The 26,422-nt window shown below is 40.8% G+C and overlaps 1 protein-coding gene across 2 annotated transcripts in view; it reads right to left on the minus strand.

Annotated features, from left to right (window-relative positions):
• The window catches only part of afg1lb (AFG1 like ATPase b), a 173,419-nt gene that overhangs the window by 108,855 nt on the left and 38,142 nt on the right, over positions 1-26,422 (minus strand). The window contains exons 2-3 of one of the 2 annotated variants that reach the window (XM_060856452.1): positions 23,120-23,346; positions 12,871-12,922 (exon numbers count right to left, since the gene is read on the minus strand). The exons of the other annotated variant lie outside the window; for it this stretch is intronic. Of the exons in view, the coding sequence (XP_060712435.1) occupies positions 12,871-12,922; positions 23,120-23,346 (279 nt within the window). The remainder of the gene's footprint in view (positions 1-12,870; positions 12,923-23,119; positions 23,347-26,422) is intronic. 2 annotated transcript variants of the gene reach the window in all.

Genomic DNA, 26,422 nt, shown 5'->3' on the forward strand with positions numbered 1-26,422 from the left:
TCATCTTCAAGATACACTGCATAAAATCACCAAAGATCCTTAAATAGCACCTTTCGAACCCACGACCACTTACATCTCGAAGGACAAGAGCAGCAGATGCATGGGAACACCACGACCTGCAAGTTCCCTTCCAAGCCACTCACCATCCTGATTTAGAAATATATTGCCATCCCTTCATTGTTGCTTGGTTAAATTCCTGGAATTATCTCCCTAAGGGTCTCCCTATAGATGGACTGCAGTAGTTCAAGAAGACTACTCACCACCACCTTTTCAAGGGCAGCTAGGGATCAGCAATAAATGCCTGCCCAGCCAGTGATACCCATGTCTCACAAGTGAATAAATTAAGAATAGAATCCATCACCAATCACTTTTAATTGACATGTTGCAGGTGCAGAAGTTAATCAAACTTGTGAAACACTTTTTATTGAGATATTTGGTACATACATTTGCAAAGACTACCTGAAGAGGACTGCATCCAGTTACAAACCAGAGATGTGGGAGAAATCACTTCTTAAAACAAGCAGCTTCTCTTGCTTACTAATCTACGCAACTGGCATAGTTCAGTACAGTGGCAAGATGATTTTTGGACAATAATACACATTTGTGAGTTCACATTCCACTGCTTAAATTCAGTTAGCAAATAAACCTGGAATTTAAAAAAGTATTGGTTACCACATAACTATCAAACTGCTGTCAGGTTCACAAATACCCTTTAAACATGGAAATCTTAGCTAGTCTGATTTCTATGTGACTCCAAATCTACAATAATGTAATGCAAACTTAACTGCCTTCTGAACTGACCAAACAAGTCACTCAAACAACAATGATTGCGGATATAACTGGAAAGGTCACCCAATAGCAATTAATCTACACATTGTATTTAGATGGAATAAATACATAAACAGAGAAAAGATTTTAGCACGAAAAGTGGGGACAAGGATAACTGTTCTGACAGTTATTTTCATAGAATCACAACTTTCCGTCAATGCCCCAACCTCTTGCATCACTATCCTTACGCATGTCTTTTCCCACATGCCTGAAGGCTTGCCAGAGATGACAGGACAGTGATGTACACAGTCAGGAGACAGTAACTCTGAGATTTCTCAACAGAACCTAATAATTGTCATAGGATTAGATGATATTTGGACAGATAAAGCTCACACTGATTAACACCTATTGCCCTCCCCACACTGATAAATCAGTCCTTCAACCCTACAGAATTCCTCTCGGTAGTGCACCATGAGTAATGAGTAGGGCAAATAATTTCCATGACATCTATCAAGCGAAAGCAAGGATTTCAAATGCTGGAGATTAGATTAAAGAGTGTGCTCCTTGGATGTTGCCCGACCCGCTATGCCCCTCCAACACTACACCCTCGACTTCAACATCTATCAAACACACAGTGCCTTGGTATTGCCACTGCTGACCAGGTTGGGAGAGTTCTGAAGAGCACAATTGCTGAAAGGGGTTAGCATAACAGATGGAGAATACCAGGAAAAATGCCAAAGTGACCTCATCCTTACAATCCATTCCATGCAGATGGATCTGTCCATGACAGTATTGTTGGGATTCAAGCACTGCCTCTTGACTGCACAGTCTTTGTGGAAATTAACTCCCATCTTCAAACTGAGGACATCCCCTTTCATGTTGTGTAGCATAAACATTGTGCTAAACAGATCAATGGAAGAGACTAGATCAAGAACAGATTTAGCAGTTCCAAATGGGATATACATGAGGTGCTCCAAGCATCAGCAACAGCAGAAACCATATGCCACCACAATATGCAATTTGATGGCCAAGTAAAGCCTTTGATAAGGTTCCACATGGTAGGCTGTTGGAGAAAATGCAGAGGCATCGGACTGAGGGTGATTTAGCAGTTTGGATTAGAAACTGGCTTTCTGAAAGAAGGCAGCGAGTGGTGACTGATGGAAAATATTCAGCCTGGAGTCTGGTTATTAGTGGTGTGCCACAAGGATCTGTTTTGGGACCACTGCTGTTTGTCTTTTTTATAAATGACTTGGATGCAGGCATAGGTGGATGGTTAGTAAATTTGCAGATGACACTAAAATCAGTGGAGTGGTGGACAGTGTGGAAGAATGTTACAGGTTGCAGGGAGACTTGGATAAACTGCAGAATTGGGCTGAGAGGTGGCAAATGGAGTTCAATGCAGCTAAATGTGAGGGGATTCATTTTGGAAAGAATAACAGGAAGGCAGAATACTGGGTCAATGGAAAGATTCTTGGTAGTGTGGATATGCAGAGGGATCTTGGCGCCCATGTACATAGATCCCTGAAAGTTGCCACTCAGGTTGATAGTGCTGTTCAGAAGGCAGACAGGTATGTTAGGTTTCGTTGATAGAAGGATTGGGTTCCAGAGCCGTAATGTTATGCTGCAACTATACAAAACGCTAGTGTGACTGCGCCTGGAATATTGAGTACAGTTCTGGTCGCCCTGTTACAGGAAGGATGTGGAAGCATTGGAAAAGGTGCAGACAAGATTTACCAGAATGTTGCCTGGTCTGGAGGGAAGTTCTTATGAGGAAAAGCTAAGAGACTTGGGTCGGTTCTCATTGGAAACAAAAAGGCTAAGAGGGGATTTGATAGAGCTATACAAGATGATCAGAGGATTAGATAGGATAGACAGTGAAAATCTTTTTCCTAAGATGATGATGTCAGCTTGTATGAGGGGACATAAATTGAGGGGTGATAGATTTCAGAGGCAGGTTCTTTATTCAGAGAGTGGTAAGGGCATGGAATGCCCTTCCTGCCAATGTAGTTTACTCAACCACATTAGGAAGATTCAAACAATCCTTGGATAAGCACATGGATGATGATGGGATAGTGTAGGGGGATGAGTTCACAGGTCGACGCAACATTGAGGGCCGAAGGGCCTGTTCTGCGCTGTATTGTTCTATGTTCACTTTACCATTGACATCAAACCTGGTTTCATGAGAAATGTATAAGGAACAGCACCATCTAAAAATGAGATACCAATCTGGTGAAACTTAGATAGAGGCAAGTGATTCCCATAACTAAATCACCAATCAAAGCTTTTTTACAGTTACATCTAATTACAACTGATGGTGGACAATAAAACAGCTAACTTAAGGAGATGGCTCAATGAATGTCTCTATGATGATGCAGCCCAACATCTAAGTGCAAAAGACAAAGGTGAGGAATTCTAATTAACTTTCACAACAGTGCAATGTACCCACTCAGAATGCAATCATGCAGCAGCATCCAAAGGTACTATGCAGGCCTTATTCGAGGATAAATATCACATATGTATGCTTACATAAAAAGTGACAAACATGCAACTAAAATTTTAAATGGAACGTTAACCAATAGATGATCCATTTTAGCCTCCTCTGAAGGAACCCAGCATCAGATACCAGTTTTCAGCAAATTCAATTTGGTTTGAGATACCAAAAAATGGCCAAGAATGCCCTAAACCAGAGCCGAACCAGAGGACACAGCTTAAAAATACGGGGTAGACCATTTAGAACAGGGATGAGGACAAACTTCTTCACCCAGAGAGTGGTGGCTGTGTGGAATGCTCTGCCCCAGAGGACAGTGGAGGCCCAGTCTCTGGATTCATTTAAGAAAGAGTTGGATAGAGCTCTCAAAGATAGTGGAATCAAGGGTTATGGAGATAAAGCAGGAAGCGGATACTGATTAGGAATGATCAGCCATGATCATATTGAATGGTGGTGCAGGCTCAAAGGGCTGAATGGCCTACTCCTGCACCTATGGTCTATTGTCTAAACAGCAAAGTCCGAGTTCAACAACACCCCTGTGGTAGAACTCAAGAACTGTGGTGCGGAACTAGCTACACCCTTAGCCAAGCTCTTCCATTTACTGTACACTGGCATCTATCCCACAAGGTTGAAAACTGCCTGACTGAAATTTGTCCACAACTCCTGTACAGCCAACAATCAGCCTTCAGTCTCCTCTCAATGATCAGCAAACTGCTAGAAAAATTGCTACAGGACAGCTACAAACAGATGCTCAGTTCAGGTCTGCCAAGATCACTTGTCTCCAAACTTCATTTCAGCATTGGTTCTGTTCTGAGGTTGAAGATGAGTACTGTACCTTAAGAGGGAGTGAATGTTGTTCTGAACTGAGAGATTACAAGCAGCTCTGTATATGACTGGATAGCTGTCCCAGAGTGTACTGGAAAATTGAAAATATGTCAATTTTGGCTGTAAAATGGATACCTGAATTTTGGTTGCTGTTTTCACAACAATCCAAATTTAACCAGTTTAAATTATGCCCCAGCATACTAAAACCTAATCGACTTTGAATTTATTATTTTGCCAACATCAAACCAATGAGTCAATCCGATGTTGGGGAGGTATAAAATGCAGACCTTTTGAAAATTGGTCAGAGAGCAACTGCCATCGAGACAGAAATGCATGGAGAGCTAACATCTTGCTCTCCAACAAATTAAGAAACATTCTCTGTCATATCTTTTCATATAGAGGTGTTAAAGGGTCAATTTGTTATGCTGACATGTAAGAAACTGGATGTCGGGGGAGGGGTGTGTTTTTCGGTCTTGCCAACAGGATGTGACAATCCAATCATTTTCTGTAAATGCTACAGTTTAAGGAATAACCTAATCTCAACATATTGAGAATGATCTAAACATATTGCTTCTGGAAATAATCTAATCGATCTACATTGTTTTTGAGTGGCATGTGACTATGGGGGAGTGGCAAGGGATTGTGCCTTGTGTGCATGACTGACTGTGATGTAAAACCCTGTATGGAGGGAGAATGGTTCCCTTGACCAGAGAGCCTCGCTTGACGTGTTCCACAAGCATCGTGAAGAGTGTTAAATCATCCTCCAAAAGCTTGTACTTGCTGAAATAAACTGTGGCGGCTCACAGACGTTGGCGTATTACAGTTGCATCAAAAGTGTAGGAATCTCAAGAAGGGAACCTAACAATTTGAAACATACTCACAGTAAAAAGAAAGAAAATGATGCAGGGAGATCATCAGCTGGAAGAAGAAAGATACAGAAGGTGACAGCTGCTGCACGGTTTTGAAATTAAGTTGATGTAATTTTAATAAGCGTCTTATTGGAACAGCATATTGTTATAAATGTGGAGGCAGATAATAAGCAGTTAAGAGAAAGGGGGGTTTAGAATTGTGAATAGTTGGTTAATATTCACATTTACACTTAAAAAATAAATTGATGTTATTTTCTTTAAATAATGGAATTTCTGAGTTCTCTGCCACTCATTTTAACAGGTTACAAGGCGAGGTTAGCTTTTCTGGGTGTTTGGTTTAATTAACAGAAGGGTTCACCTCTGTGTTGTAACAGTTCAAACATAGATAAAAAGAGCATGATAGTAGTCAAGGCAAGTATCAGTGATCTCGATGACACTTTTTTAAACTAATTCAGCACAACAGCACCATAACAATACTCATGTTATTCTGGATTGGCAGAAACGTTTTACTTTTCAGATTCCTACCTAACACAAAAGATGATGGTTGTGGTCGTTGGAATCTAAACATCTCAGCCCCAGGACTTCACTACACAAGTTCCTCAGGGTAGGAACTTGGCCTAATTATCTTCACCTGTTTCAAGAACCCTCACTCCATCATAAGGTCTGAAGTGGGAATGTTCATTATTTGCACAATGTACAGCATTATTTGCAAATCTACACAATGTTGCATATCTAGCATCATCATCTTTGGATTTTCTACCACCAACACTTTGGTGGTCAAACTTCACTAGAAACATATCTGTATTAGCCAATGTAAATACTATGAATAAAAGAGCAGGTTGAGGCTGGGCATTACGTGGAGTCCCTCACCAAAGCTTTTCCACTACTTTGAAACCATTAGTTAGGATCAGGATTGAATATTCGCCATTTACGTGGATGGGTGCCTCTAAGTTATCCATGATAAAATAGCCTGTTTGACTGACATCCCATTCATCAACTGAATATTCACTCCATTCTCAAAGTGATACAACACAGCTAAAAAGTGTACCATCTACAGGCTGCACTGCTGCACTTCCCAATCCCCAAGTTTTAACGGCAGCAAGGAAAAGTGCAACCTACGCATGGGAACACCTCTACTCCCCAATGTCCCTCAAAGTAATATGCTATCCTAATTTGGAAACATATTGCTGGTCATTTACTGTTACTCAGTTGAACTCCTGGAACTCCTTATCTAATATCAGAGTGCAGTTAGGAGTATTTTTGCAACATGGAGTGTTGCTGAAGCAAGTTGATTTTGCCATGAATGGAAATAAAAGTTAATTAAAAACTAATGATACTGTTGTTGTCCCTTTCACACACATAACTTTGGTTGCAGAGATGACCTTAGTTCTGGTGATGAAGATATGGAATCAGTTTGGGTAAAGATTATAAATAATAAAGGCAAGAAGTCATTTGTGGCAGTTGTTTCTAAGCAATCAGAGTTTAGGGGAGAGTACACTGGAAGAAACAATAGAGACTGGTGAGGCTGTAGTGATTGGGACCAGGTGGACCTCGTTGTTGATTGGGGTTGTTAACCTGGGCCAATCACAAAAGCCTTGGCTGACTAAAATAACCAAGTGATGGCCGACTGCCTGCCCCTCTTCCGCGGTTACGTTAGGGCCCGGGTGTCCTTGGAGAAGGAGCACGCGGTGTCCACCAACACCCTGGAGTTGTTCAGGGAGAGGTGGGCGCCGCAGGGAGTGGAGTGCATCATTTCCCCCTCCAACGCTATTTTGATTTAGTCCCTGCCCTCCCCTTCACTGTTTTTGATCACACAGCTTTGCCCTTTGGTGTGAAGGGCACTGCTTGTTACCTGCCACTCGGGTGTTTTCCTATTTTTTCCTGGTGGTGGAAATTAAATAAAGATTTGTGCACTTTGTGTCTCTCACTGTGTCTCACACCTGCTCACACACACCATGGTGCTGGGGAAAATAAGCACTACTGCAGTTAGGCGGTAGTGTGGGGGTAAAACATAAAAAAAATATAAACAGGAGAATTGCCCTTTGATGTGAATGGCACTGCTTGTCACTGGCCACTCGGGTGTAAAAAAATAACCAAGTGATTAGTTGAGGACTGACTCTGAGCTGGTTGGCTGTAGCCAGTGTACTGTGCATTACCAAATAAAGGGTGATTTGGTGAAAGGAACTGGCGTCTGTGTGGTTATTTCAGAGTCCATGAGTGATTTTAATCTACATATACACTGGATAAATAAAACTGGCAGGAGCAACTTGGAGAACAAGTTCATGGAGTGTTTTTGAAGCACTTTCTTGGAGCAGCAGAACTAACCAGAATGCAGGCTGTCCTAGACTTGGTAATGCACAATGAAGCAGGTTTAATTCATGACATTATTATTAAAGACAACCTGAGGTAGCTTTAGTCACAATATAAGTGAATTTCATAATCAATCAGGTTGAGGGAGAGAAGAGTAGATCTCCAGTTTAAATTGAAGTGCAGTTAATGAAGGAATGATAACAGAGCTGGCTAAAGCTAACTGAAAAGTTAGGTTCAGCGATAGTGGCAGAAATTTAAGAAATATTTCAGAACACTGTGAACAAATATATTCCAGTGAAAAAGAAAGATTCTAAGGGGGAGGATGCACCATCTGTGGGCGGCACGGTGGCACAGTGGTTAGCACCTCTGCCTCACAGCGCCAGAGACTCTGGTTCAATTGTGTGGAGTTTGCACATTCTCCCCGTGTCTGCGTGGGTTTCCTCCGAGTGCTCTGGTTTCCTCCCACAGTCTAAAGATGTGCAGGTTAGGTGAATTGGCCATGCTAATTTGCCTGTAGTGCTAGGTCAAGGGGCCTGGGTGGGTTGCGCTTCGGCGAGTTGGTGTGGACTTGTTGGGCCAAAGGGCCTGTTTCCACACTAAGTAATCTAATCTAATCTAATCAATGCAGAAAAGAAAGATATATTAAATTTGTATGAACAAGTATAAAAATTGGAAGTAAAAGCATAAAATTCCACAAGGATGTTGAAAGATGGCAGGTCAAAAGATTGCACAGAATATAAAGATAGCAAAGAATGACTAAAAGCTTAATAAGGTGGGAGAAATTCAAAAGTGAGAAAAAGCTAGTTAAAACTATCATAATGGATAACTAGCGCTTCTATAGAGAAGTAGAAAGGAAATGAATAAGTGAATATTGCTTCTTCAGAAAAAAGAATCTGGGAAATTAGTAATGAAAATAGGGAAAGGGATGATGAATAGAAAAGAGTAGAAACATATAAACGTAGAGGAAGAGAAGGCCATGTGGCCACAGAGCACACACGAGCACTCAAACATATTCACGGTTGTTCCTCTACCTATCTATCTCATACTCTTACTCTCAGCCCCTTGAAACTTCAGCTTCTAGAAATCTATTTCTTTCTTAAAGGTATTCAGTGACTTCCGTAGCCTTCAGTGGTTAAGAATTCCCCAGGTTCTCCGCTCAGTGAATACATTTCTCCTCACCTCGGTCCAAAATGGCCTAGATATTTCCTTAGGTAAGGAGACCACAAGTACATAAAATATTCCACGTGTGGTCTCATCAAGGTCGTGTACAGCTCCAATTCCTTGCTTCTGTACTCCAACCATCTTGCAACAAAGGCCAACATACCAAATGCCTTTCTAAGTGCTTGCTGCATCTGCATACTTGCTTTCAGTGAACAGAAGGACACCCAGATCATTTGGACCTCAATATTTCCAAATTCATCACCATTTAAATGCTACTCTACCTTCTATCTTTCCTACTAAAATTGATAGCAGCACACTTATCCACTCACTCAACTTGTCTAAAACACCCTGAAGCCTCTTTACATCCTCCATACCATTCTCAATGCCACCATGCCAGCAACGGTGGAAGTATTACACTTGATTTCCTCATGCATCTCTTTCACTGCAGAGGAGAAAAACAACATTCTGGAAATAATTGTGATTCGGAATCTGAAAGGGAGTGAGGGACTAAAACAATTAAAATCACCAAAGAAACAAAAATTAAAAAAAAAAGAGAGTGCTGACAAAACTTTTAGCATTAAAATCTGACAAGTTCCCTGGCCCTGATGGACTTCATCCTGGTTGTAAAAGACAGCACATGTGAAGACATTAGATGGATTAGTATTAACTTTCCAGAATTCCCTAGATTCTGAAAAAGATTAGAAGATATCAAACAGAAAGAGGTACTATAGACCAATTAGCCTAACATCTGTCATAGGGACAATACTGCAATCTATTATTCAGGATATGGGAGTGGTTGGCTAAAAGGAAGCAAAGGGTGGACATAAAAAGATAATTTTTGAGATGGCAAGATGTAATGAGTGATGTGCCATGAAGGTCGCAATCTATATATACAATTTGAATGAAGGGACCAAATGTAGATATTTTTAATATCAACCTGCTCAGACATGCTGTGACATATCTCAACTGGGACTTGAACTGAATCTCCTGGCTCAGAGATAGAGACACTACCACTGCATTACACAAGTCCTAGTGACCAAATCAGTGGTTGTTAAATTTATGGATGAGAAAGAGAAAAGTTGTGAAGTGGATGTAAAGACTCTATAAGAGGATATAGATAGATCAAGTGAGTAGGCAGAACTTAATACTAAAGAGAATGATAATGTGGGAAAATGTGAACTTCTCCAGTTTTAAATGATGCAGCATATTAGTTAAATAGGGAAAAATGTAAGAACTCCAAGGCACAGAGAGAATTTCACAGAGTCCTGGCACATAATCACAAATAGTTCACGCAGAGGCACAGTCATCTACAACAAGTTTTCTTGGACTCTTCATGTGGACGCACTGGTTACAAAGGCCCAACCACGTCTCTTCTTCCTCAGGCAGCTGAGGAAATTTGGCATGACAGCGAATACCCTTGCCAACTTTTATAGGTGCACCATTGAAAGCATTCTGTCTGGATGTATCACTACCTGGTATGGCAAGTGTACCATTCAAGATCAGAGATGGTTACAGAGAGTGGTAGAACTCAGCCCGAACAATCACAAAGGCCAACCTCCCAGCTATTGAATCCAGGTACCAGGCCCGCTGTCAAGAAAAGGCCGCCAGTATTCTCAAAAATCCATCCTACCCTGGCAATGTTTCTCTACAACTTCTTCCATCGGGGAAAACATACAGAAGCCTAAACACATGCGCCAGCCCGTTTTGCAACAGTTTCTACCCTCCTGTTATTAGAATACTAAATGGACTCTCAAACTCTTAACATTTTCCTGTACCTGTGTTTTTGTTTTTGCCGCTGTTTACCTATTATTTACTATCTATGCTACTTAACTATGTGAACTGCCTGTATTGCTCGCAAGACAAAGCTTTTCACTGTGCCTCGATACACGTGACAATAAATTCAATTCAATTAAATTCAATTCAGTAAGTAATTAGGAAGGTAAACAGATTGTTGCTGTTTATTTCAAGGGGAATGGAATATAAAAATAAGGATGTATTGCCACAATTATATAGGATGTCGGTGAAGCCACATCTCAAGTACTGCATTCAGTTCAGGTCTTCCCATTTAACAGAAGATATAAATGCATAAGAAGCAGTTCAGAGAAGGTTAACTCAACTGACATTCCTGGGGGAGTGGGTTGATCAAACAGAGAGGATTTAAAGGACAGTTTAAAGGAGGAAAGAGGTGTGCACAGGGGTTTAGGGAAGGAATTCCAGAATTTAATTAACTGAAGTTACAGCCATCTATGGTGGAGCAACTTCAATCAGGACTGTCAAGAGCAAAGTTTTTTTGGGGGGCGCAGAGGGGTATTGTCTGGGACTCAAGGAGATTACAAAGTTTGGGAAGGCCAAAGTCTAGAGGAATTTGAAAACTAGAATGAAAAATTTAACATGGAGTTGCTGTTTGATCAGAAAGAAGTCAACGTAAATCAGCAAGAACAGAGGTGATGGATGAACTTAATGTAACATTGAGTCATACAGCATGGCAAAAGACCCCTCGATCCAACTAGTCCACGCTGACCAAGTTTCCCAAACTAAACTAGTCCCACCTGTCTGCCTTTGGCCCATATCCCTCCAAACCTTGCCTATTCATGTATTTATCCAAATATCTATTAAACACTGTAATTGTACCTGTATCTATCACTTCCTCTTGCTCTTCATTTCACATACTAACCACTCTGTTAAAAAAAAGCTGCCTCTCATGTACTTTTTAAATTATTCTCCTTTCATCTTAAAAATATACCCCATGGTTTTGTACTCCCCCATCTTACAGAAAAGACTTTATCTATGCCCTCCATGACTTTATAAATCTCTGTGAGACCACCTTTCAAACTCTTACACCCCAGTGAAGGAAGTCCCAGTCTATCCAGCCTCTCCTTCTAACTCAAGCCCTCCATTCCTGGCAACATCCTGGTAAATCTTTTCTGAGCCCCCTCCAGTTTAGTAAAATCCTTCCTACAACAGGGTGACTAGAACTATACACAGTACTCTAGAAGAGGTCTCACTAATGTCCTGTACAAACTCAACATAACGTCCCAACTCCTATACCCAAAAGTCTGAGTAATGAAGGCAAACGTGCTAAATGCCTTCTTCATAATCTACCTGTGCTGCAAATTCCAAAGAATTATGTACCCGAATCCATCTGTTTCTCTTCTACAACATTACCCAGGACCCTGTCCTTCTTTGTGACTTCAAAACAAGGCATACCCCCTCTAGTCAGTTCTGTTGAGCACTGCTTTCTGGGATATCATGAATCAAACAAAATAATTAAAGAAATTTGTGTCTATCACATGAACGAATAAAGATAATGAAAAGAACATTGTTCAGCCTGCAGCCTTGTTGTCCCCATGAAATTAAACATTATAAACAGTATTGAAAAAATAGAACATGGTATCCCTCACGCAAATTTCACAGTGACTATTTTTGAAGACTGCTGCTCTATTTCTACAATACCACAGCTCAAGTATTTTGGCATCAAGAAGCCTTTCTTTTCTTTCCTCCCATTATGAAGATCTGTAGTTTCATTCAGTTTATTCTGTTCCATTATTCTAACTAGTGTAAAGTTCAAATACTCAATGGACTGAATATATTCAAATTGGACACCATTCAAAAATAAAGTCGCCACTTGGGACAACTTGGGGAAAGCAATTTTAAAAATATGAAGTGACCTCCTGTGGCATACCTCACAACAATTCTGAATAAGTTCCAATTACTAGACCTAATGAATAAGGCAAGTTCTGTTTTCTGGTACCTGGGATTGTTACTAACATTTTGGTGAAAGATAGTCCTCTGGTTTTAATAGCACTGGAAACAATTCATCTGGAATTTGGCACCAGGAGAAGGTTGGGGACCTTCGGGTGGTTACCTGGTGCTGCTATTAAATGTCGCATAAGCAACAGAAGGCTATGCTACACAATATAAATCACTTACATTGTACTAGGAACATTTCAAATCTAACATTTTATTAATCACCTTTCATCTTTCTAAATAAAAAGAATACTGGAAAAGCTGAATCTACAACATAATCAGTGTGTTACATCTGCACACACTTTCTGCCATGTTTATTTAGTTTGCTTCTTTGGCTCATTCAAACTAAACTGCAGAGAATCTTGTATTTCTAACCTACTCACTCCACTACTCTGCTTTCCAAATTGCTGTAAGTTTTGATTTTTAACAATAGCCTTTGACACTTTTATAAAACAATCCGATTTTCTCAGAACAGAAAATTTTAAAATGAAAAGTGAACAATGCCTGCACACGCTGCCAAAAGATCCACAGACTCTAATCTCACTTCATCTGATCTGACAGCACAATAGAAGATCAACTAATGCAGTGTAATTATGTTTGAAATGTATGAGAAAAACAAAAATCAGTCAAATCAACAGTAGCCATAAATCAAATGGTGGCTTAACATGCCTGGGTGCAGACACAATTATAATCAAGACTTACCAACATCTCCATACACATAAAGGCCTTTTGGAGGTACAGATCTTTCAAAAAACTGCAAACACAACACAAGGAACAGACATTTTCAGTGGTCGTTAAGCAAAATGGAAAGCACTGTACATATTTTCCACTTTTTAAAATGTTATTCTGCTCTCAGTTGATTGTCTCAATGGTTAGCTCCGAATGAAACCATGACATGAAAACACAAGAGAGGTATGTATGGAATGGATGCACATATACAGGAAAGATAAGCCTGAGATACAAAACTGCAAGGTGGACCTCTCGCACACACAAAATGAAGGACCCCACCATTGGGAGAGGAGTGGGGAGGGAAGGAGACCAAGGGTGGGGAGAAGAGTTCAAGCAAATGGGACAGATGGGGTTAGTGAAAGAGACAGGCGACAGGAATGACAAAGCTGTGCAGAAAGAGACCAAAACATTGGTGGGGGTGGGGGTGTGGTTGGGCCAAAAGAGAGAAGAGAGAGAAAACAGAGAGAGAGGAGAGACAGAAGCAGAGACAGAGAGAGAGAGAGACATACACACACACACACCGAGACAGACAGAGACAGAGAGAAAAAAAAAGAGAGACAGACAGAAAAACAGGAAAAAAGTAGACAAACATCTCGGCCAGATGAAATGTATCCCAAGTTGTTGAGTAAGGCAAGGGAGAAACTAACAGGGCTGATGCCAATAGTTTTCAATTCCTCCCTCAGCAGCAGAGAGGTGCTAGAGGCTGGAGGACAAGCAATGTGGTATCATATTCAAGAAGGAAGCAAGGGATAACCAGGAACGTACAGGTACATCAGTCTAGCCTCATTGGTGAGGAAACTATTAGAAGCAATTCTGAGTGACAGAATTAATCCGTATTTGGAGAGGCAGGGATTAATCAAAAACAGTCAGCGTTTGTTAAGGGGAGGTCATATCTGACCAACTTCATTGGATTTTTCAACGAGTTGATCAGGTGTGCAGATCAAGTCTACTTGCACTTCAGAAATTATTTTTGTAAGATCCTGCATGGGCCACTGATAAAGCTAAAAGCCCATGAGATCCAAAGAAATTTAGCAAATTGGATGAAGTTATTGTAAAGACACATGGGATACTTGCCTTTATTAGCAAACATACAGAATTTAAGAGGAGGGAGGTTATGCTGGAATGGTATGAAAGAGTATTATGCGAAGTTCTGAAATCCATATTATAGGATGAATATGACAGCACTGGAGAGGGTTCAGAGGTGATTTTTCAGTATGTTGCCTGGGCTGCAGAGAGTCAGTCATGAAGAGAGATTGGATTGACTGGGGTCATTTTCCTTAGAACAGAGGAGATTGAAAGGATCGAGACGTATAAAATGATGAGGGTCATAGGGAGTAAGAGAGAACGCAAGCGAGAGAACGAGGAAAGTACAGGTGGATACGTTCCGCCTTGATTATTAATTTGCAAAGCTTCACAGTAGTCATACAAATTCTCAACAGTTTTTGTGTTATAATGCTCTTCAAAGAGTTCCAGAGACAGGTCAAAAGTGGCGAATAACATTAAAACACATCAGTTTAAGTGTCGATTGGCTTTTCCTTTTGATACCATTGAAGTATACCCCTGCTGGTTAATTGGACATATATTAGTTAAGGCCATCTAAAAAGAGAGCACTAAGCAGTACATAAGTTATCTGATTAAACAATTACTTCACACACAAAAAAAATGTTCCAACAATAGTAATTTATAATCAAATAACACTATCAATACAGAAAAATGTTCAAAGGCACCTTACAGGAGCCTTATTCAATAAAATTGGACACCAGACCACATAAAGGGCCATAAGGCAGATGGCAAAAGTTGGTCTAAGGACTATGTTTCACAGAAAGTATCAGAAGAGGCAAAAAAGAGAGACAAATGAAGGGTTCATGAAGGGATTGCACTGACCAGGACCTTAGTAGCTGCTGAAAACATTGCCACCAACAGTAGTTATTTTAAAATCTCCAGGATATAGAAAAGTACCAAAATTAGTGCAAAATTAACATTTTTCAGGAACTATGGTTAAAGAAAGTTACAAAGATAGAGACAGGCAAGACATTTGATGGATTCAAAACCAAGAAAGAAAATTTAAAAATATATGTGTTCCTAAACCCTAAGCAAATATTGATCAAAGAGCCCAGTGGTAAGACCATAAGACATAGGAGTGGAAGTAAGGCCATTCAGCCCATCAAATTCACTCCGCCATTCAATCATGGCTGATGGGCATTTCAACTCCCCTTACCACATTCTTCCCATAGCCCTTAATTCTTTGTGACATCAATAATTTATCAATCTCAGCCTTGAAGACATTTAGTGTCCCGGTCTAATGATGGGTGAATGGGACGTGTGCATTGAGACACAGAAAGGAGATACGAAGGACCTGAAGTGTGTAGCAAACAGAGAGTGGGAGCAGTATATTAGGATAGTCAGTACAGAGTTGTACATCATGGAAACAAACCCTTCAGTCCAACTCATCCATGCCGACCAGTGGTTGATTCCAGGTATGGAGGGATATTCTTTTGAGGACTGTTATTATTTGTTATTTATATAAATGATTTGGATGAAAATTTAGGAGACATAGTTAGTTGGTGTCATGTGATGAGCACCAAACTTGGTGGTTATAGATAACCTTCTTCACTGTTGACTAAGATTAAAAAGGGACCTTGATCAGTTGGGCCTATGGGCTGAAGCATGACAGATAGTGCAAACAAAGGCAAAACTTATGAAGTTAATGGCAGAACCCTGAGTAATGTTGTCAAATGGAGAGACTTAGGGGTTCAGGTACATAGTTCTTTGAAAGGTGCATCCCAAGTAGACAGGGTGGTCAAGGTGGTATTAACACACTTGCCTTCATTGCTCACAGCATTGAGTATCAAACTTGAGAAGCACATTGAGGTTGTATAGGACATTGGTGAGGTCCCTTTTGGAGTAACATGTACAGTTCTGGTCTGTTATAAGATGATTATTATTAAATTGGAGAGGGTTTAGAAAAGATTTACCAGGATGTTCCTGGGAATGGAGGGTTTGAGCTAGAGTGAGAGACTGAATAGGCTGGGCTTCTTTCCCCCAGAGGATTGGAGGTTGACGGGTAACATCACAAAGATTTATAAAATCATGAGGGGCATTGGGAAGGTGAATAGCAAAGATCTTTTCCTTAGGGTGGGGGAATTTCAAAGATGAGAGAAGACAGACATAAAAGGGATCTGAGGGGCAACATTTTCATACAGAGGATAGTTCGTGTGTGAAATAAACTGCCAAAGAAAGTGGTAGATGCAGGTACAGTTATAACATTTAAAAGACATGTGGAATGTATATGAATAGGAAAGGTTTCGAGGAATATGGGCCAAATGCAGGAAAGTGGGACTACAGTGGTTTAGGAAACTTGGTGGGCATGGACAAATTGAACCAAAGAGTCTGCTTCTGTGCTGTAGCACTCTGTGACTCTATGAGGTTCAGCTTGTGCTCAATCGAATTTAGAAGAGCAAGTGGAAGCTTTATTGCAACATAAGATTCTTAAGGCATTTCACATGGTAGATGATTAAAGATTGTTTAGCTTTGTGGGAGAGTTCAGAATCGGAAGGCATAATCTCAGAGTAACAGGCTGCTCACTTTAGACACAGATTAGGAGGAATTTCTTCTCTCAAAAGGGGTGTTAATTTGTGGAATTCTTTACCACAAAGGATTGTCAAGGCTGGAGTTGTTAAGTATGTTCAAGGGCTGATAAGGACAGAATTTTAAGCAATAAGGGAATCAAAGGTTATGGGGATCAGCAACAAAGTGGAGTTGAGGATTATCATCAGGGCTTTTGCCCGAAACGTCGATTTTCCTGCTCCTCGGATGCTGCCTGACCTGCTGTGCATTTCCAGCACCACTCTGGTCTAAACTCTGGTTTCCAGCATCTGCAGTGTTCGCTTTTGCCTACCTTAATGTCTTACCACGCGTCTCACCATCAAGTTTTGGTGACATCTCTTGGGAACCACCTTGAGACGCTATTACTCTTTAGCAAGTGCCATACAAATGCAAATTGTTCTGGGATTGGGTGAGAGGATCATCAGCAAGGATACCTGTCGAATTCTCTATTTGTCTTTGAATAATACTATCAAATATTTAAACATCGATTAACAGGCAGAACAAAAATCTAATCTGAAAATATTGAAAAACCAGAAAATCCGCACTACTAAAGTGGTATCAACTCACCATGGATTCAAGTTTCGCTTGAATCAGCCACTACCTCAGCTACAAGAATGTTAGCAAATCATTTAAAACTGACACACAACAGAATTTATTTTCCATGGGAGGGAGATTTTGTAACTATGAACCTAGCATTATGCTAATTATTCTTATGAAAGTTTATCAGTAAGTTTACTTCAACTATAAATTCAAAATTAGTTTTTCCTGTCACAAGTTCGAAACATTTGATCTGAGTGAAATTCTGAAAGTGTTCTTTAATTTACAAGATTAGCAGCAAAACAGTATCAATATTTTTGGAAATGACATACAAATGTAGTGTATATTTCATCAGCTGATACAGTAATTGCTCATTTTCTAGTAGTGTTATCATAAGCTACTTTCTATTTCCATATTAATGAGAGTATGAAAGATGCCTATTTAGTTGCCATGATTATTTCCCTGTCATTAAGGTGAAGATGTCATAAATGTTTCACTGATATTGTAATTGAACAATAAGCTCCTAAAGGCTACATACTTGAATTTTCATGGGCTGTCGACACTCTAAATAATCAGTTCCCTGTCACCAACTGTTTCAATTTTCCTCTCTCACTTACTCCAGTATTTTATACTGGAGCATTGACAATCACTGTGCAGCTGCATAATTTTACAGATATTACTAGCCAAATGGCCAGTCTTGATAGCTGAAAATGTGTTGCTGGAAAAGCGCAGCAAGTCAGGCAGCATCCAAGGAGCAGGAGAATCGACATTTCGGGCATGAGCCCTTCTTCAGGAATCTGATCTCCTGTCGATTCTCCTGCTCCTTGGATGCTGCCTGACCTGCTGCGCTTTTCCAGCAATACATTTTCAGCTCTGATCTCCAGCATCTGCAGTCCTCACTCTCTCCAGCCAGTCTTGATATCAGAGTCCAGAAGGCAGATGCAATGGATGGAATCTTAGTCTCAAAAAACAAGTGTGGATGGCAGCCTAAAAGCAGAACGTATTTCCCTACAGGGACAGTTCGGGTTTCCTCATCCAGCTATGTTATTCTCAGTGCATTGTATATTCACGCGTGGCAAAACACCAAGTTTTATGGACAGGTGAACAGCAGGTTTTGTCCCCTACCAGGTCCTTCCAGACTCCACATTTAAAAAGCACATGAACAGCACTTGATTTCTGCAAGCAGGGAGCATCATTCAACCTCTGCTCATCATCTCTAAACACCCCAGACGTCAGTGACAAGGTAAAAAGCAGCATCATGGTTCAGCAATGCTTCCTTCGAAGTTCTTTGCTCTAGGGACAACAACAGACCATCTTGACTGACAAAGGCAGCTTAACAGGCATAGCTGCAGAGGTCAGTACCCCTGGATAATTCAAGAAAAACTGACTCCAGTGCCACAAAGGCACAAATGATCTGCTGTGCTCTGCCAGTTTATGTTGCACTGTCTACTCAATGCATCTTGCTCCTAGGAGTTTGAGTTAGCACTACAAATTTGCCATTGCACATGAGACACACAAGACCCTCATCAGATATCATCACTTAATTGCAGCTGCCAATGCACCAAGAATTGCACCACACTGGTATTGACTCTCACACATCTTCTAGGATTCACACTTAAAATATGAAACAAGTTATACAACACTCAACAGTTCACACATCACCAGCTCACTGATCTTTCTTCGCAGCTGGAAGAATATACATATTTGACCAATTTTCATCAAAGGCTTGTAGAGGACGAGGACAAAGTCACAAAACATAGCTTTGGAATGAACACCTCAGTTACCTCAGGCAGAACATAATATAATGCTGCATTGATTCACATCAACTCTAGTTCTTTGATGTTACTAAACTCAGAATCCCTAAACTCCTAAATCCCCGATACAACATTCTTTTTACCAGAAATACACAGACAATTACAGCTCTGGGGATTGACATCTTACTTTGTTTGTATCAATGCAGACGTAGTGCTCAGGTATCCAAATTAATGTCTCTTTCTTCTTCTCTCCTTCACAGATGAAAGAGCACAAAAAAAGCACAATGTGCATAGATGAGGAGAATATGCCTGACTTGGGCTTCTTTCCCCTTTGAGAGACAGAGACCAGCGAGCTGTCAGGACAGAAAGGGGATCATGCATATGTTGAAGGGGAGAATGAATATCTACAGCCATCAAACGAGAAACACTCCATGCAGCTACTCCCAGCTGCACATCAAGCACCAACCTAGATAAAATCTTAGACAAGGGTGCTGGCTCCTAGGTCTAACAAACCTTGATGTTTTTCAAAACAGCTTGCAAATCATACACTGAAGCCAGGACTGAGAGAAAGGCCTTAAATCCCAGGTCCGTCTCCATAGTATCTGGCAGAATACCGAGGATGAACAGTCACAGGCCTTAAAGGACGCTCCATCATTGACCTTCATCTCCATCCTTCATCAGGACAGCGACATATACCTCAGTAGACACTCTTGTCAGGGAAGACTCAGGGTCACATTCTGATGAGACAGCACTGACATGAACTTAATAGAAAAGAAAGAAATGGGCTAAGGTCTCTGACACTTAGAGGACAGATAGAGACCAGGCACCTGTTGAGTCCAACATAGATGAGCCTTCGAACTTGGCCAGTAATGCACAGAGAAGCAGGAGAACATCTATAAAAGATACCAGAGATCATATGGAGACTGAAGCATATGGAAAAGATGTTTGCCCAAGTTCTGTCTGATGTTGCGGCTCCAGCACACAAGTACATGGCTGCCTCCATGGACCTGCTGATGGGTGTGATGAAACCTCGTCCAGCAGAACAATCAATAACTACCAGATATCCTCAGGGACCTTTGCTTCATCTCCTGAATCATGGACATATTCATAGACTGGCTAGGCGAGAGGGAGCTAAGGGAGATCAACCTTTTTCCATGTACTCCAACCCCCACTGGATCAGGCAGATGCTATTGCACACCAACAGGGAACAGGATCAGCAACCAGATCTCCTTCTAGCAGAGGCCCAAGCACCTCAGTGGATCAGGCTGAGGAGGTTACAATTACACAAGAGACCCCCAGCAGCCTAAGCAGTCTAAGCCCCACACCACCATATGATACCCACCAAAAGCTTCCCACATTATATGAGGGAAAGCAGCCAGCAGGCTTCCTCCAACACAGCTTTGTCTGCTGAGGTGGCAGCAAGGTGTAGCTGTAGGGACAGAAGGATAAAATAACACTGAATTTACTCTGGTGTCAGGTGTCAACATTTTGTAGCATTATATTTGATATAAATATAACACTTTCTTCGTATGTAATCTCTTCATATCTGTTGAGACTTCAGACTATTTATATTACCTTGCAAACTACCTCGAGGAGTGTTGACCAGCCTAGCCCCTCAAGCACTCATGTGCAGTAGTGTAAACAATGGTGAGTCTTTTGTTACTCCTGTCAGCACAGTTATCCAAACCAAGCAATCCTTTAAAAGGCAGGAATATTTTTGTGTAAGTAATGGCTCAGAGTTCTGAGTGTCCTCATACATTAAAGTTAGGTCATTCCCCTCAAATGTAGTCATTATAAGGTTCTTTTGGGCCCATCTGCTTTGACTCATTACTGCCAAGACTTCTTCAGTATCCTCATTGTCAGGGGTGATTCTCCATCAGACTCCCCCTTTTTCCTCATTTAAGGAAGGTCAATCTCTCTAATTTATAAGTTATTTTCTAATCATTGAGCTATGCTGTGTAGGATGCAGCAAATAATCACTAATCTGGAGACTTTGTACAGAGTGTATTTGAGAGTTCATATCAAATGACCTAAACAGAGACGCATCTTCAGAAGACCAACTGCCTGATCAATGATGGTCCTAACAGATGGACAGGCAGCATTGTTGCACTGTTCAATGTCAGTCAGAGGGTTGCTCAATGGGTCATTAGTTATATATTCTGGGAGTATCACTTGTAACCACAAGCCTGCTCTGAAGATATGGAGAGGGTAAACATTCATGTAACCTGGGAGTTGTGTAGAATTGCCAACGTCATGACAGCTCCCTGGACAGTGGGAATCCAACTGCAGGAATTGTCTACAGTCAAATGAGCTGGTAACTGAGGGATTGAAAGCCCTTCCTGTTCTGAAATCTGGCCAGGAGATTTTTAAGAGTCTCACGGCCCTATGTAACTGATGGAAATCAGCATGAGCTGAAAATCTGACCATTCAGGCACCTTGATTCTATGGATTTGCGTTTAGCTGAAAAATAAACTGCATTGCTTTCTAAGTGAGGGCCATTGGTGAATACACTTGTTGGCTGTCAATTGGGAGATGTCGCACATATCCCAACTTGAGGTTTCAAAGGAGCCTGTGATTACTAAGTTCAATGCCTCTGTGTGATCTTAAGTGCCACTTCAACAGTGTTTTGTTCCCACTCAGCCCTTTTTCTATAAACCTAGTCTGTTGAGCCTCCTTTTCAGTCAAGGCCAACTTTACATTCCATTTTAGTAGTTGAGCCCAGCTTGACTGCCTGATAAAATTTGATGAATCATCCTGTGCGGTTGCCTACCCTAGGCAGGTTTAGGAGTCCAGTCACTCTTCACCTCCTACACTGTGCATTTAACAACAGCAAGCAAAGCTATCCGGATATCATTGAGATTTTCCATGAGTTGGTTAATATGAAAGGCTTCATTTCTCACAATGCAAATGTCTGCTCAAAAAAATGCCTTAGTTAGGAATGAGCCAAGTAATGAAAGAAATTTGTACTGACTGGAGCACAGAACAGATCACATAGGTGAAGAAGATTGTACCAGTGAATGTACTTTCAGGAGTTTAGGGTGTTGAATGGACGTTCAATGCATGCCAATAAATGTAAACAAGGCTCTAGCTAACCTGCTTGCGAGTTCCAAGAACATAATAGCAAAATTCAACCCCCATTGAGAAACTGAGTTTTTTCCTCCCACTTAATTAAACTCCCCTGTGCACCCTTCCAAAGGCTCTGATGGGCTCAGAAGATTCTTCCCATTAATATCATAGGCTGTTAAGTCTGGAAAGCAGGCTACAACAGTAATATTTATAGAGTACCTTGAACATGGAAAAACTTTTCAGGGCGAAGAAAATAGTGTTGAGTCAGGCATCAGACAATTTTAGGAAGGGAGGCAATAAGCATCAAATAGGTGGGTATCAAGGAAAGCCTGAGAATAGTGTTGACCAATTCATTGGCCACAGTGGCCAATGAAAAACCAGATAGGATTCACTACAATTCTAATTCATATGTAAAGAGTAATAGACACCATTGAGAGACATATTCACACAGTATACGTATATGCATCCTTAAAAATCGTTCAGTCATTTTAGATTCAAATGATGCAAATAGGGACAGAAAATAAACAGAAAGGCAAATGGAACATTTGTTCTTCGTTCGCAGGTATGTCATGCTTTAGCTACACAAAGCTATGCCTAGACCAGACTTGACATATTTTGAGCAATCCGGGCACTCACAACCTAGCAAAGTTACATTGGCCATGGAGGATTGTAGTGTATGCTCACCACAATGATATCTGGACCCCAAGGGTTATATTATCAGGAGTGATAATACAAAGAGACTGGAGACAAAAATCAGACAGTTTCAGTGGGGATGTCAAGCTTCCTTGTTATTAATACAATAACAATGCTAGCTTGCTGTTGTAAAGAAAAACACAGAAGAATAGTGATAGATAAATTAGAAAAAGTGACTGTGTGTGCTACCAAGAGAGGTTTTGAAGAGCTTTAAATGGTAGTGAGGACAAGGTAATGAGGTCTTGGGAGGAGTGTCCAGAAGGTAGCGTCCACATAGCTGACAGCTGCAAAGATCACAGAAAAATCCTAATCATTCAATCAGTTAAATAGTTTTGACACCAAGTTTCAACAGTGGAATTTATCACTGTATTACGGGCACGAGGTGGACAGGAGAAAAGTAATTGTGTTCTTATCCAGACCTCCCTAAAATAAGCAAAGGGAAACCAAAAGATCAAGTAGGCAACTAAGTACATCCACAATTAAATATCACTGAATTGTTTCTTTGCAGCTTTTTTCACATACACACCTGCTGACCCCTGGATTTCTGATATCTCAACAGATCTCACCTTTGAGAAGAAATTTTGCTGACCAGGATTGTATCCTTTAAGTGCTTCATGAAGCTTCTGTAAACACTGCACAACTTTTCTCTGGTGGCCATCAGCTTTTAGGTCGCCTAGACTGACCAACAATTCGTAGTGCTCTAAAGGCCCTTCAACACTTGATGCAAAGGCAGAACCTTTCGACTGAAATCCTGTATTAGGTGCAGCACTGTTTGTTGCTGGAAGAGCATAACCTAAAAAGAATTCATAAGCCAAAATTATTACTTGAATCTTTGATTTTGCAGTCACAGCTGAATGAGTGCTTCGTATTTTTGAAACGGAGGACAAACCAGTTAGTTTTAAGATTTCCCCCAGTCAAGTTAATCCAGTCTGCAACACTAAATATCCAGCACAGTAAAGCAGATATCTAATGATACTCATTACAATTTCTGCTTTTTAACCATCACCACATTGCCTTTGAAAATTTTTTAAAATATCCAGAAAAAACACACAAAACCTTCCGAACGATATGTCACAGTCCAACTTGTCTTCTGTATATCAAAATAGAAGTAAACCAAGTAATACTGTTATTGTTCTCCCCAGGGCTTGCACTTTTATGTAATTTTTAACATATTAAGATGTTACAAGGTATTTCACGGGCATATTACGAAACAAAATTGGACACTGAGCCACAGAGGCAAGAGCTATATGAAGCAAAGATGAACAAAGTTTGACCAAACATGTAGGTTTTAAGGAGCATCTTCAAGGTGGCAAACAACGTAAACAGACAACGGGATTTAGGGCAAGAATTCCAAAGTTTGGGGCTAGAAGGTAAGGCATGGATACCATGTCTAAAATGGAATGACAGTTTATGGTGGAAACAATGGCTGTAACCTTCCAAATGTATAACAGGAGAAAATTTCTGATAAATATGGGATTCGGACAAGGAGCTTGACAAATTAGAGATAGTACAGACATTGAGAATCAATGGTGAGATAAAGCTGAGCATCATAATCGTACATGTGGAGACTGACATTGCATTTTCAAATGACGTTTTATGCAGAAGAGAAATAGAAGGGGGTCAACAACAGATCCTTGTGGGAGACAGGAAGTGACTGCATGTGAGCAGCAAGAGAAGTCATTATTCTGACAAGAATGAGATAAGAATGGAAACATCCAAGTTTAGTCCCACACAGCTAGATGGCGGTGGAGCTGCATTGAGGGAAGTTGGCATGGTTAACCCTTGATAAAAACTGAAGAGAGGCAGAGGATGATAAGGACGGATAGTTTACCTTTGCCATGTAGAATGCATAATGTTGTTTTACTTTGTCAAATGCCATAGTACTGTGAGAGAAACAACCTTACAGGAGGGATACAAAATGGAATTTCAAGCAAAACAGACACGGACTTTGGAAGGCTACAACATATTCATACGACAACCCCGGTCTATAAAAGAGCCCATCACCAAATGCAAAATGTATGAAGCAGAAGGAGGCCATTCAGCGCCAAGAGCACTTCCTGCCATTCAATGAGAGCACGGCTGATCTGATGGTAACCACACATCTTCATTCTTCATCCAAATTCTTGCAATAATCCCCATAAACACACTTGGCAAAAAAGGTAAAATCAAACACAGGGTCTTTCAGAAGAGATGTCAGAAAGAGGGATATTCAGCATGGATCTGCTTCTTTGGGTCCAGCAGCTTCACAACCTACTGCCTGCTTTTAGTGAACCACCAGAATCAAATGAAGCCAGAGAAAAGCTGAGCTGGAAGAGCTGGCCACTCCCCTTTCATTGTACAAGTGTTTTCTTTTAACCTTGAAAGCCTTTTGCTTGAGTCAGTGTCTGTAGTTATAATCAAATTGGGTCTAAAACCCTTCAAACCTAGACCTCTTGGAGTCTCTCTGTGTAGGTCCCCTCTGAAAAAACAAACAAAGACAGCACAACCTTCAAGGAGCAGCAGCATCACAAAAGGTGTGAGCTACAAGGAAAGGCTGAACAGATTGGGGCTGTTTTCTCTGGAGCTTTGGTGACCTTATAGAGGTTTATAAAATCATGAGGGGCATGGATAGGATAAATTGACAAGGTCTTTTTGCTGTGGTAGGCAGAGTCCAGAACTAGAGGGTATAGGTTTAGGGTGAGAGGGGAAAGATTTAAGGGGCAACTTTTTCACACAGAGGGTGGTGCATGTATGGATTGTGCTTGACAGGAAGTAGTGGAGACTGGTACAATTACAACATTTAAAAGACATCTGGATGGTTATGTTAAAATGAAGGGGTGAGAGGGATATGGTCCAAGTGCTGGCAAAGGAACTAGATTAATTTAGGATATCTGGTAGGCGTGGGTCTGTTTCTGTGCTGTACATCTCTAGGACTCTAGTTCTACCATATTTTCAGGAGAGTTCCAAAGGCTCTAAGCCGTCTGAGAAAGAATTTCACCTTGTCTCTTTTAGGAAGGATGGTCCATTCAAAATAAAGATATGTAGTTCCAGATCAGTCCGTAACAGAAAGCATCCCTTTCATCCCTACCCTGTCAACAGTCCTCAGGAACTTACATTTTTAAAGCAAGTCAGTACTTGCTCTTCTAAACTTCAACAGATATAAGCCTGTTTCTGTCCAACCTGCCCTGATATTAATCCAATAAATCTTCCATGAACTGCCTCCAATGCATTTATATCTTTCCCTAAATAAAGGTCAGTTAACTCAGTTGGCTGGTTTTCAATGCACAGTGACACCAACAGTTGGGGTTCAATGCCCATATCAGCCGAGGTCACCATGAAGGTCTTTGCCTCTCAATCTCACCCTCAAGCTAAACTGACCACGAGTCATCTCCCTCTCTTGAAATAGCAGGCCTATGATTGTCTGGGACTATGACAACTTTACCTTTAGCATTCCTGATGAACAGCTCATGTCCAAATCATCAATTTTCCTGCTCCTCAGATGCTGCCTGACCGGCTGCGCTTTTCCGGTGCCACGCTTTTCTGATCTCCAGCATCTGCAGTCCTCATTTTGTCCTGTCCAATACTATGTACTACTCTAGATGTGGTCTCATCAGTGCCCTGTATAACTGAAAGATAACCTCCCTCCAATATGTGATACCACTCCCATTTACTTTTTGTCCCTGCAAACTAACCTTCTGCAATTCATACACATGGAGACCCAGAACTTCTGTATCTTGGAGCTCTGCAGTCCCTCACCATTTTGATAAAATGTGCAGCTTTTTTATTCCTCCAAAATGAAAGTTTCCACAATGTTTTCACATTACATTCTAATAGCCGTGCCTTTTCCCATTCACTTAACCTTATATTTCTCTGTATCCTGCTTATGACCT

This window comes from Hemiscyllium ocellatum, chromosome 3, assembly GCF_020745735.1.
Source record: "Hemiscyllium ocellatum isolate sHemOce1 chromosome 3, sHemOce1.pat.X.cur, whole genome shotgun sequence".
NCBI classification, from domain to species: Eukaryota; Metazoa; Chordata; class Chondrichthyes; order Orectolobiformes; family Hemiscylliidae; genus Hemiscyllium; species Hemiscyllium ocellatum.